Source organism: Oncorhynchus kisutch, linkage group LG28 (genome assembly GCF_002021735.2).
Source record: "Oncorhynchus kisutch isolate 150728-3 linkage group LG28, Okis_V2, whole genome shotgun sequence".
Taxonomy (NCBI): domain Eukaryota; kingdom Metazoa; phylum Chordata; class Actinopteri; order Salmoniformes; family Salmonidae; genus Oncorhynchus; species Oncorhynchus kisutch.
The window spans coordinates 6,900,922-6,914,159 of NC_034201.2; the positions used below are offsets into that span (position 1 = coordinate 6,900,922).

The 13,238-nt window shown below is 41.7% G+C and overlaps 1 protein-coding gene across 2 annotated transcripts in view; it reads right to left on the minus strand.

Annotated features, from left to right (window-relative positions):
- The window catches only part of prdx4 (peroxiredoxin 4), a 24,623-nt gene continuing 11,385 nt past the window's right edge, over window positions 1-13,238 (minus strand). The window contains exons 1-7 of one of the 2 annotated variants that reach the window (XM_020464267.2): window positions 7,221-7,555; window positions 3,040-3,157; window positions 1,469-1,585; window positions 1,250-1,372; window positions 935-1,065; window positions 742-776; window positions 1-107 (exon numbers count right to left, since the gene is read on the minus strand). In XM_020464267.2, the coding sequence (XP_020319856.1) occupies window positions 57-107; window positions 742-776; window positions 935-1,065; window positions 1,250-1,372; window positions 1,469-1,585; window positions 3,040-3,157; window positions 7,221-7,434 (789 nt within the window). In that variant the 5' untranslated portion in view covers window positions 7,435-7,555 and the 3' untranslated portion in view covers window positions 1-56. Of the gene's footprint in view, window positions 108-741; window positions 777-934; window positions 1,066-1,249; window positions 1,373-1,468; window positions 1,586-3,039; window positions 3,158-7,220; window positions 7,556-13,238 lie in introns of those variants that run through there. The other variant, XR_004205994.1, reaches the window with a different exon arrangement.

The following is a 13,238-nucleotide window of genomic DNA, read 5'->3' on the forward strand; positions in this document are numbered from 1 at the left end:
TTATCAAAACTGTTTTTATTCTGAGCTTAAACCAAAGTGTTTATTAGAGGGGAGGGTCAGTTCAGCTTGTCAAAGTACTTGAGTTTGCCCGCTGGGTCTGGGATTATCTGTGAAGAGTAATACATTGAATTAGTGCACAAGCAATTGTCTAAGAAAATCCGATCAAATCAAATGTATTTTTAAAGCCCTTTTTACGTCAGCAGATGTCATAAAGTGTTTATACAGAAACCCAGCCTAAAACCCCAAACAGCAAGCAATGCAGAAGCACGGTGGCTAGGAAAAACTCCTTCGAAAGGCAGGAACCTAGGAAGAAACCTAGAGAGGAACCAGGTCCTCTTCTGGCTGTGCCGGGTGGAGATGATAAATATATTCTCATGCATGCACTCACTTAAAGCGGCAGTCAGCAGTTGAAACAATAATAAAGCGTATTCCCCGACCCTGTTTCGGTAAAAAGATGGAGGGACGCGGCTGGAGAAATGAAACTACTCAAACTCATCGACAGAGCTATGGGGATGCAAGGATTGACCATCCATGGTTATAGTTTTAACCATGTTGAGGCTATATAGTGTTGGTTTACAAACATTGGAATAAAACAAGCTCCTATTTTCAGGTTCTGATAGGGTATGACAGTTGAACTAAGCTCATGATGCATTTAGAAGTTATTCTTCAAGAATCAAATGGGTACAAATTGATGTAGCAACTGCTGATTGCCCCTTTAACCACACACAGTATGAAACTTACTGTGTCACTGCCTGGCTTCCATCCTGCTGGGCACACTGCAAACAAATATATTTTTTAATTCACACAAACTGTAAAAAAATAAATTATATAAAAAGACCATCCATAGCAACCACAGATAATTACATGTTTAGCTGTATTATCTGAGAATGTTATGTGGTGAGACTGAATTTGGAGGCCGAGGTGTGAACTGTACCTTCGCCGTGTTTGTCAGTATACTGGAAGGCTTGGACAAGCCGCAGGGTCTCGTCTACAGAGCGCCCCACAGGGAGGTCATTCATGGTGATCTGCCTCAGGACGCCCTTGTCATCGATGATGAACAGGCCCCTGAGTGAGACAATTAAAACAATGAGAAGTTCGGTTCAGTTTCAAACCACATTACTTTAAACCTAATGAATTTATACGAGTTAACAGGTGTTTTGTTGTACCATTAAAAAAAAAAAAATGGTAGTAGTACTAGTAATTTTCTTTTGAAGTGGCTTCTACCCCCGTGAGCAAGTGTATACTGTACCTGAGTGTGTGTCCTGCGTCCTCCAGGAAGACTCCATAGTCTTTGGAAATCTGGTGTGTGAGGTCAGACAGCAGAGGGATTTTCATTGGTCCGAGTCCCCCCTGCTTCCTGGGTGTGTTGATCCTGTTAACAACAAAGCCGGAGTGAGAAAAAAAAAAAAAAACTCTGAAATTAAAGTCCAAGCACCTCTGAAGAGGGGTGTGATGCTTGTAATCTTACCATGCCAGATGTGTGAATTGTGAGTCGACAGAGCAGGCAACAACCTCAGCATTGATGGCACGGAACTCGTGCACACGATCACTGAACGCAATAATCTCAGTCGGGCAGACAAACGTGCTGCAGGTACACAGAGTTAGTGTCATCAGAATAACACATAGCCAACAACATTATTACTTTACCAAAGCATACTGGATTTTCATTATGTCACTGGTTCTAAAATACAGCAAAAATCTGTATAACAGTTACTACAGTTTAGATTTTACAATACACTACTAATAAGCTCTCTCTTTCCCTGAATCTCCAAATTAAAATCCGATGATTTGGATTGCTATTTTATATTTATTCATCCTGGTACATTACTAAAATCACTTTAATACCCAGACAAAATCCTGCAATCTTTACCATACCGTCGTTATACTGCCTTTTCTTTACATCTGAAAGGGGAAGCCAATAACAAACCCAGTTTGCCAACAGCTCTGAAAACCCAGCAGTAAAAAAAATTCCAGGCATTGGGACAATGCTTTAATTGCATGTAGTTAGGTCCTTAAGCTGTTCTTGTACATTAATGTTCAGTCTGTCATGTGTGTGGACCCAAGGAAGAGTAGCTGCTGTGTGTGCAACAGCTAATGGATTCTAATAAATAATTTACATTTCTGTTGCTTGATTAATTTCACCAGTCATTTCTCCTTGCATGTTTAGCTCCAATTATTTAGATAATTGCCTAGTGCTAATATAAATAATTAAAAAAAAAATCAGTTTGAGTACATTTGCTAGCAAGCTATCAATGTGCATAATATGGAGAGGGTAGGAAAAAATATTACATGTGGATCTGCAATCTTTAAGCAAAAATGCCATTAAACTAATTTTTTGAAATCACGTTCATCTAGGTCAGACATTTGATTTTAATACATGATCGGAAAGAGCAAATTCTAGGGTTTCTAAAGCACTTAAAAGCGATGAGGGCATGGGCTCGGTTTCAGAAGATCACTTTTTAAAATTGATTAACAGCGGGTCCACATGTTCCCGCAACACTCAAGTTGTTTGGGAAAAAATATTTTTTATATTTTATTTTTACTATAAAATGTTGTGTTGACTGATCTGGGCAGGGGAATGTAATTGTGTCTTGTTTGTTTAATGAACTATTGATTTCATTTGCATGGTGCAGCCATAGCCTATAGCCTAGGCTGCACAGACAAGTAACATAAAACTCAAAATATGCGATTCTATTGAAATACATTTTCTTAGTATCTTAATGTTTCTTAAGATCTGCCGAAACGTATAATAACAATAATAATACATTTCTTTGCGATGGTATATAGTCAATGGATTTATTAAAATAGACATCCGCCGGCTGCGCAACGGGATGTAGCCTGTAAAATGTGCATAGTGGTAAAAATTAAGACTGTTTGAAAGGGGGGGGTCATATAAAACATTGCCCTTTAAAAATAATAATAAATGTCCAAAATACGTATAACAAAGTCAAATAAACAAACAATTTTTTTGACAGTAGCAAAGAACACTATAAAAGATGGATTATTTTAGGATGAAGGTCAGTAAGAGATAGTACTCACAAGTCCAGGGGGTAGAAGAAGAAGACTAGGTATTTCCCTTTGTAGTCCGACAGTTTGAGCTCCTTAAACTTACCATCGATGACAGCTGATCCCTCAAAGTAAGGTGCAGGCTTTGAAACTGCAAAAAGAAGAAATAACAAAAACACATTTCATAACAGTTCAAAGCACGAGCAAGCAAGTTATTTGCTGATCACATTTTAGGGAAAACCAATCAGAACAGACTTCCTGCTGTGTATCCCAAATGTTGCTCATACCAACACACCATTATTTAGTGTGCTTGGTCAACAATGAATAGTATTTGTTCATAGTTGGTGAGCAGCGTGCAGGTAGGCCTATGGCTCAGGGCAGGCTTGGGGCACACATAGCTTTCGTTCACCAAAGAGGGCTCCCTCTACGTCAATAATCCATGCATGCAATACGGTTTTGGAAGCCTTTGGAAGTTTACTTCCATATCGGCTAATCGAGAAAGATTTTTCATAAAACAAAATAAGGTAAAATTACTACAACCCCCACACGGCCATATTTCCATGTTACGGACTGTTTACGGAAGAGAGGCGACCACTTGTTCTAATTAGCCTAGCTATCTAACGTTAGCGTCCCCAAACACCAGAAAAGTGTTGTAACTGAAAAGTATTGTTGGCTGCAAATGTTAAAACAGTGAGTATATTTTGCATTAGTAAAATGATTTTAATGTGATGTGAAAGTAGAGGGATTTGTATGTTTCTATAACCGTATCGTATTTGGCGGTTTTGGCTGCCAGAGTCAGTTTACCTCAGAACATTTTTTGGTCCTTGGATGTTAATGGAGTAGGCTTGCCCATGTAACTAATGTGAAAAGGGGTGCGGCTTTTGTAGGTAACGATGCTTCGTGGGTGACTGTTGTTGATGTGTTCAGAGGGTCTGGTTCGAACATAGGTTACGTCAAAAGAGAGGGACGGAAGCAATACTGTTACACCTACACTCCTTAACAGTACATCTTGGGATAGGGCACACCTGGCTACCTCATGGGGTGCATCCTGGAAGTGGCCTCCTTTTCTTCTCTCCTCTGCTGATTGGAAAACGCAACAAATGTGAAAGCGATAGGGAAGGTCGCAGCCTAAAATTTAATTTCACCTGCCTTTTTAAATGAATGCAGATAAAGAAAGCGCAGACTTGATGAGAGGAAGCCACTTAACATAACACTGACTGAGATGCATCCATTGGGATTGTATGGTGCAGCAGCTGTTATTGCTAGGGCCCTCCTGTCTGGGTCCTTGAGACAGTAGTTGGAGTAGCCAGCATATTCTGACCCTACCATTACGCTTGTTTATACTGAGCTGCACTGGGGTCGGAACACAATCATGGTTAGATTAAGACACTGCAGCGCCAGATCACAAACTACGTTTTCAGAATTTTGGCTTAGATATCAATACCAGCTTAGTATAATGATAAATCAACACCATAGCGATACTACTGTGAAAAAATAACTTAATAAAGTCAAATATACAGCACTGTTATTGTATGAAACACATGGTCAACTCGTCATCTGGACTGCTAGGGCAATGGGTGTGCAGGCTTTTGATCCAGCACTGCTCAAACACACCGGACTCAGCTTAACAAGGTCCTGTTAAGTAGTTGATTTGTCAAATCTGGTGTGTTAAGATTGGGGCTCGAACAAAAAAAGTGTAACCTCCTGCAGCTCTCCTTGACCTATTATGCTGTACCATTTGAACATTAACCTAAAACCAAAAAGGTATCAAATGGCTATACTTCGAAGCAAGGTAGCTAAGCGGTTGAGTAGGGCTCTAGACTTACAAGTAAGACATGAAAGAAGTAATGGAAAGCCTAAATAACTTCAGGAGTAAAAATATGCTTAACCAGTCACATAATAGGTTGCATGGACACACTGTGTGCAATAGTGTTTAAAATGATTTTTGAATGACTCTCGCATCTCTGTATCCCACATATACAGGTAATTAACTCAAAATCTACCTATTGGTAGATAAAATAAAGCAGACATTGAATATTCCTTTGAGCATGGTGAAGTTATTCATTACACTTTGGATGGTGTATCAATACACCCAGTCACTACAAAGACACAGGCATCCTTCCTAAATCAGTTGCCAGAGAAGAAGGAAACTGCTCAGGGATTTCACCATGAGGCCAATGGTGATTTTAGAACAGTTACAGAGTTTAATGGCTGTGATAGGAGAAAACTAAGGATGGATCAACAACATTGTAGTTACTCCACAATACTAACCTAATTGACAGAGTGAAAAGAAGGAAGTCTGTACAAAATATTCCAAAACATGCATGCTGTTTGCAACAAGGCACTAAAGTAATACTGCAAGAAAATGTGTCAAAGCAATTAACTTTTTGTCCTGAATACAAAGTTGTATATTTGGGGAAGATCCAATACAACACATTACTGAGTACCAATCTTCATATTTTCAAGCATAGTGGTGGCTGCATCATGTTATGGGTATGTTTGTACTTGTCATGGACTGTGGAGTTTTTCAGGATAAAAAAACCTAAGCACAGGCAAAATCCTAGAGGAAAACTTGGTTCAGTCTGCATTCCACCACTGGGAGATTAATTCACCTTTCAGCAGGGCAATAACCTAAAACACAAGGCCAAATCTACACTGGAGTTGCTTACCAAGAAGACAGAATGTTCCGGAGTGGCCGAGTTTGTTTTGACTTAAATCTGCTTGAAAATCTATGGCAAGACTTGATCTAGCAATAATCAACAAAAACTTGACAGAGCGGAGCATGAATACTTTCTGAATGCACCGTAGGTTACCACTGCAAATGGCGCATTCTGCTCCGTTGACGCATCATCTCAACTACATACTGCGTTTGTAAAGTGATTTTATTTCCTCTATATTGAAAGTTCAGAAATAAATGGTTATACTCATAAAGCTGAGATGCGCAATTAAATTCTGAAATGTTACTCAACTGTCAGTATGCTTGCGCTTCACTCCGTGTGCTAAGGGGGGACTAGGAGTAATTAGAGCCAGCAAAACAGGGACAAGGCAGATGTTTTCATTGCAGGAAGCAGGTTAATGCATATTAGTGTTGACCAAATAATGGTTTTAGAACCAAAAAGAAACCAGCAGCAACGTCGTGCAGCCTAATCACTGAACTTATCGACATAAGCAAAATTATTCAGTCAGAGGAGGGCAATGTCAGTGTATCGTCCCAGCTCTAGTTAGTATTGTTGTCTATCAAATTGTATAGGCTTCCTTGCTCTCTCCTCTGGCAACGGCCGACTCTCACACTCACTTGACGTGCACACACGGAGGCACACATGTGGATAGCTCTCTAACATCTTAAAAGTGCACCTGAAGCATTATTTGATGTTCAATCTTTTTTTTTTTTCGTGGTGGAAACAATTAAGCAGCGGCACAATATAACGGAAACACTGTAGTCATCTCCGTCACATTTTTTAAGACTTTGAAATGTAAAGACATTTTAATACTTAAGGCCTTGAAATCAGATAAATGAATGTAAGACTTTAAAGACCTAGCAGACACCCTGATCTTAGTAAAATAACCAGTGGTGTATAGCCAAGGCCATATGCAAACAAAATCAAATGTACTTCTCTTGTGTCAGCAATCAAGAATTGGAACTTGATTCTTGAGTTTGGGCGCTGCCATTGGACATGACACAACACAAACTCAACATTGGCAGAAGCAACTTTCATTGATTTCAAAGGAAGCATTTCTTCAACGACTGATGGCAATGCCACACCAATGGCTATAGTGTAGCAGGGCCTTTAATCTAATCATGAAGGCGTTCTGACCCCAGTGCAGTTTAGTGTAAACAAGCGTAATCGTAGGGTCGGGAAAACTGCAGGCTACAGTTGGAGCCAAGTTTTTTGGCATGACGTGTCCAAATGTACTACTAGCTACAATTTATGAATTTGGGGTCGACAAGTCAAATCTGTCAGATTACAATAACGCGAATACCGATTTGATTCAAACTTCAGTTGTGAAAATGTGCAGTATAACTGGAACGGTGTCTAGCTAACATTAATCAACAGTACTAAGTTAGCTATCTAATTGGCTGCAGGCAAACTAGTTAGCTAGCTTTGTAGTTACCATTGTATTGTTGGGTAAGACATCCTCCCGTTATTAAAATAATTTAAGTCAATATGATTGCCAAGTACAAATACAGTACCGTGCAGGGGGACAATACCCACTTTTTGCCTTGCTGAGGTGCAAGGAATGATCAGAGACGGGCACACGGAAAGCCTCTCCTGGGTAGACGTGTCCTCCAGCGTAGTTGTAACACTCTTGGTCCTTTTTCCCATTAGAGCCGTCTTGGGCTGCAGTGGTAAACTTGGTGACAAGACAAATTGTGCAAAACACACTTAAAATGTCCTTTAACATTTTCATATGAAGCATGACGTTCATTCCACTGTCTTGCTAAAACCAGGTAGCTAGCTGCTAAGAAAGTACTGTACAGGAAGAACTACAAACCCCCTTCTTCGTGTGAATTTTCGGCAGACTAGACGCTGTGCTGCATATTGCTGCCTTTCGCAGGTCAGAATGCGGATTGCACATTTTAAATTGCACCACCTTCTAACCATGCAACTATACACAGTAGGGGTGCGTGGGTAAAATCACTGGGGAAGCCAAGACAGAAAAAAAGCCATATTACAACCTATGAGTTGTGATAATTTAATTGTTTGCTCTATCCTGTTAGTTAATATGCCTTGGGACCGTGATATATAGGCCTAAGGCAGAGACAATAAGAAGAGAGTGGCGAATAAATTCAACCACACCTTTGTTTCATCACAAAACCGGAGAGCTACCTCTGTCCGATTAAGTCCACAAAGCATATTGCATGTAACAAACAGCATTGTCAAGCAAGTTAATGTTCCTGACTACTAAACAACTATTTATTAAGAATCACTTGGAGATTTACCGCAAGTTGCAAAGAAAAGAGGAAACACTACCCTAGCACCATTTCAAAATCATCAAATCACATATGCTTACTCTAATACAGTGACAACTAATAGATACCAAAAACGATTAAGTCCAATCAACGTAAGCTAAATATGATGTGGCTGTCCAGGGTTCTGATTTCTGTGTGTGTGTGTGTGTGTGTGTGGGTTCGTGCAAGTAGAAAAAAACATGTTGACTCACCCTACTTGTAGAGAGACACCAATGCCATCCTCCTCTCTTTCATACTGACGAAACGGTCTATGACTCTGTCATACAGTAAACAATTTTATTTTTTGTCCTAGGCTACCTGGCTAAAATGTTCTGCCTAGCCTAACTTCCTTTTTATGGCCAACGTTAGCCTACATCTAGCTACATACTGAACTTCCATCCTCTCAGGCCAGGGGCACAATATATGAATTTATGTTTGGATTAGAATCACCGTTATAATTCTTGGCCATTATAGAGAATTAAGTAAAACCACAAGTCCAAAACCTTGTCTCCATCCATGGCTAATTTAGGAAAGGGTCAATTTTAGCTAGCTAGCCACTGGACAACAACACAACTAGATGCAACAGTTCAAGTTGTTTCTGTCAATTACGTATTGCTCTCCATGTGATGTGATTGGAGAGAAGCCAAATCCAAACCGACTTCCCTTGAAAAAAATGGTGGGGTGCGCCAGGACTATTCACAATTGCGCGCCCTCAATTTAGCCCAATGCTGATTGGCTATTATTTTATACTTTTTTTTAATCAAGGGAGGCCAAATGCTCGCTGGCTTCCTTCCCTTGCATTCAATGCTATGGGCGGCAACAATGTCATACTTTTTTTGACCTGACAGCGTCAGATAGATGGCCTAAATTATGAAAGTGAGAGAGGAAATATACATTCTTTATGTTTTTCTCTTTTTTTCTTAGTCATTTTTTGGGGGAAGCCTGGCTTCCCTTGGCACCCCATCCCACCACTTTGGCCCTAAACATTCCTACACCAGGCCGTTGGCCTGGGAGGAACCCCTTTCCTCAAAACTCCCTGTAGATCTTCTGCACTGAAATCTCTCAAACCCAAATATTTCTCAACTGCTGCAACTACCACATCTATTTTCTGTGATAACCGCTCCATCAGTGCAGTGCAGTTGATCACGATGGCTATAAAGACAAGAATTCCAAACTTAACAAACTCAGTCGGAACACTAATCCCTCAAATCGTCTTCCCGACTCAAATTTGGCAGTCTCAACTATACACAGTGGTTTCTCAACCCCCACTTCACACTCCCTCTGACTATGCCCTCCTGCACACTTTCCACATTGGGGGATATACCTTCTACATATTGCTACTGTCTGAATCCTTGGCACCTGAAGCACTGTAGCAGGTTCGGAACAATTGCCCTCAACGAATAGTTAATGTACCCTAGCCTGATCTTATAAGGTAGAAACTCCAAGACAGACAGGGTATCCTCCGTCTAACCATTTCCACCGGGTTTGCATCTTACCAAACGGCAGGTGTCACAAACACCAGGAATAGTCTTTCTCATCATTGATCACTCCTTTCAGCGGCGCCCTGCTCTGGAGAGCAAAGACCAACACAGGCCAACCCCTGAGAAGCTTGATGCACAGCGCCTGCTGCTTCTGGGGTGGAAGATACACAAAAAAGGATCGTCCTTTACTAAGCGTGAAACAATATATGGGTCAGCCAAAAAGCAGGGATCCCCTTTATCCAAAAACTTCTCTGGGAAAATGTTGGAAATCTCTACCCCCACACCTGCCGCCACAGGTAGGTCTTCATCCTGCCCTCACAATGATGCCACTTTTCTCTGATTTCTTCTCTGTTTGTGCTGTGCAGTTTATGACCATTGTAATAAATGACACCTTTTTCACATGCAATATATCAGGATACCTCTGTTACCGAGAAACTTCAGGTTACTTGCGTAACCCCGGTTTTCTGATATTATGGGTGAGACATTTCACTATACTAGTGGAGTTCACCAGAATCTTCTAAGTAGCTCGAAGAACCAATCATACACGTCTCTCAGAGACAGACAGGTTGAGTGGCGAATGAGTGAGCCCCTCCACTCATAATAAAACGTGCCACCAGCCTGCCCTCCGATAATTTTGGAGCGTGCCAAACTTCCTCACACTCTTGTGAATAGGGGAACGTGGTGAGATGTCTCACTCATAATCTCAGGGAAGAGGGGTTACACAAGTAACCTTAAAATATCTTTCAATTATATGTTTTGACATATCACTAGCGGGATATGACCAACTCCCGTAACCCACATGCTCTCTGAAGCCAGGCAGTCTCAATGTCAACCCACAGAGGCCCTGACACTGAGGACATTATGTGCCAATAACGGAGCAGTGGCGTTTAGTCGGAAGAACCTCAAAAGTATGAGGAATGCCCAACAAGCTGCACTGCAAATCACCTGCAAGGAGAGTCCCTTGAACAGAGCCCAAGAGGTAGCCATACCTCTGGTGGAGTGAGCCCTTAGGACCTAAGGAGGCTGTAACCCCTCGTTATTATAGGCCAATACAATTGCTTCCACAATCCAATGAGACAACAGTTAACAAGAGAGGGGGCTCCCCTTGCAGGGAGGCACCAAGGACACAAAGAGTTGGTCACTCTTGTGGAAAACTCTCTTCCTATCCAAGTATATGCGCAACACACATACTGGACAAAACGGTGTAGCCGCGCCTCTTCAATCGAAAAGAAAGGTGGCGGGTGGAAAGCCACAAGCTCCAAGGCCAGACAATTGTAATTGCGCTAACCTCGGGCATAAAGGCGGGATTGGGCGTAACATACGGGACTCAGAGCTTCCACAGGAACAACCGATGTCTTAGACCTTTAGACCAAGAGGAAATTCCCCCCTTGGGTAGACACTTGTTTTGAAGTTGACAGGCAGGGCTACCTCATCACATGACCATAACCACTACATTCACCCCACTTTGACCTCTTCACTCATGAGACCACCCCACGTTGGGCAGCATTGTATGACACGGGGCATGAACCCAGAGCAACCAACGTCTTAGACCGTTAGACCAAGAGGATATTCACCCCTTAGCCTGCGGGCAGACACTGGGTTTGAAGTTCGCATGGCTTCCTCATCATGTGACGATGACCGACTCATGGGCTAATTGGGTGTAACCGGTGTGAAATGGATAGCTAGTTAGCAGGGTGCGCGCTAATAGCATTTCAATCGGTGATGTCACTCGCTCTGAGACCTTGAAGTAGTTGTTTCCCTTGCACTTGTCCTTTGTGGAGCGATAGGTAACGATGCTTCGAGGGTGGCTGTTGTTGATGTGTGCAGAGGGTCCCTGGTTTGAGCCCAGGTAGGGGAGAGGGACGGAAGCAAATCTGTTACATTGATGCTGCTGACCCAGATCACTGGTTGCTGTGTCAAAAGGGGGGTGAGTAACCGGGGTGTGCGCTAGTAGCGTTTCAATCGGTGATGTCACTCACTCTGAGATCTTGAAGTAGTTGTGGCTCTGCAATGGCCATGGCTTTTGTGGAGCGATATGTTACACTGCTTTGAGGGTGACTGTTCTCAATGTGTGAAGAGGGTCCCTGGTTCGAGCCCAGGTAGGGACGAAGAGAGGGAAGGAAGCAAACCTGTTACATGGGCAACAAGGTGAACTTGGAAAAGCCATGGTCAAACTGCAGGCACGAATGATGACTGACAGTACATGCAGCTCATTCACTCCCTTTGCAGTAAAGTTGTGTTAAAGGAGAGATATTTCATCTCCATAGTTCCAGCGGCTCAAAAGGCTGCTGTGAAATAGCCTCAAGCACAATAGACTAATCCCATGATGGGGCTAAGGGCTTGGGAACTGGACGTACGGGATGTGTCGAATTATGTATATAAACCCTGGATTGCTTGCGCTATGTATTGACCATCGAGAGGCTTTGAAGCCACTGCTCGGCCATATTGGCACTCCCCAGTAGGAGCAGTCCTCCATAGGAATTAATGGAATTAGTTCCATGTATTTAAGTATTTTTTTTGTTGTGGTGGGGACAGTAACATTAGCACTCTCTAAAAAAATACTTTAAGGAAAATGTTTTTAGATATTTTTTCATTTATTATTTGTATGTTTAATATAATTTAAAAGTGTGCATTAAGGTGTCTGTAATATAATAAATGTGTCAAAAGCAAATATAGACATGAATAAATGCATTTCTATATCTTCCAAAACCTACCAAGATGGCTGTGTGGTGACTTCAATACAGCGACCCCTGTCAGTCATCCTCGGTTCCTACACATCATTGGACATGCCCTCTTCATGAAACAACATAACAGGGGGTGATTTCCCACCTTGTTCTTGTAGAAGCCTATTTAACAGAGATTAGACCTTAACATCGGAGAAAAACTTCCCTCTGTCCAAAAGGTCCTGCAAGAAGCATAACACCTCAGATCCAGAGCATCTGTTTTTGGTAGCACCACTTCTCAAAATTACACCACTTATTTCCATACGGTAAGCGTGTAAAAGGGCGGCGTGTATCCTAGTGGTTAAGAGCATTGGTCCAGTAACTGAAATGTCGCTGGTTTGAATCCCCGAGTTGACTAGGTGAAAAATAGGTCGATCAAGGCACTTAACCCTTCCTCAAAACAGCTAACTTGTTACAATTGTACACATATTGCCATGGGGCAAAGATAATCTTTTGCTGTTTTATAGCTAATCTCAGGCTATTCTACACATTTTGCCATGAGGCTGAGAGAAGGTTGGTGGCACCTTAATTGGGGAGGACGGACTCCTGGTAATGGCTGGAGTGGAATGGTATCAAACACATGGTTTGATGCCATAGATACACATGGTGAGGTGTGGCTAAACGTGACCATGCTCCCGAGTAGGGTATTCCCTGGACTCACATGTTAAATTGCCAACTTTATTTTGCCTACTCATAACCCGACAATGGCTGTATTCTTTTTTGTATCATTCTATAAAACATTTTGAATATGCTTGGTTGGTTGTTTAACATACTTCCATGTTATCTTAATCAAACTACATCATATCTAAAAACACTGATTCTAAAAGTAAAAATGTTATCATGAACAGAGACTGCCACATGGAATGTATGTCACCATCAGCCAAATTACCGGTTCCAATGGACTTTCTTCAGCTAGCGAACCATAGATAACTCTTTTATAGCTAAGATGCTGAAAAGCTGTTGTGTACCGTTTTGTTTGAATAATAGTCAAAGAAAAGACCGCTAAAATTACGTTTCATCAACTTCCCAAGGTCCAGGTTAGACGAAACTCATGGTTTCAGGCTATACCCTGCAAAG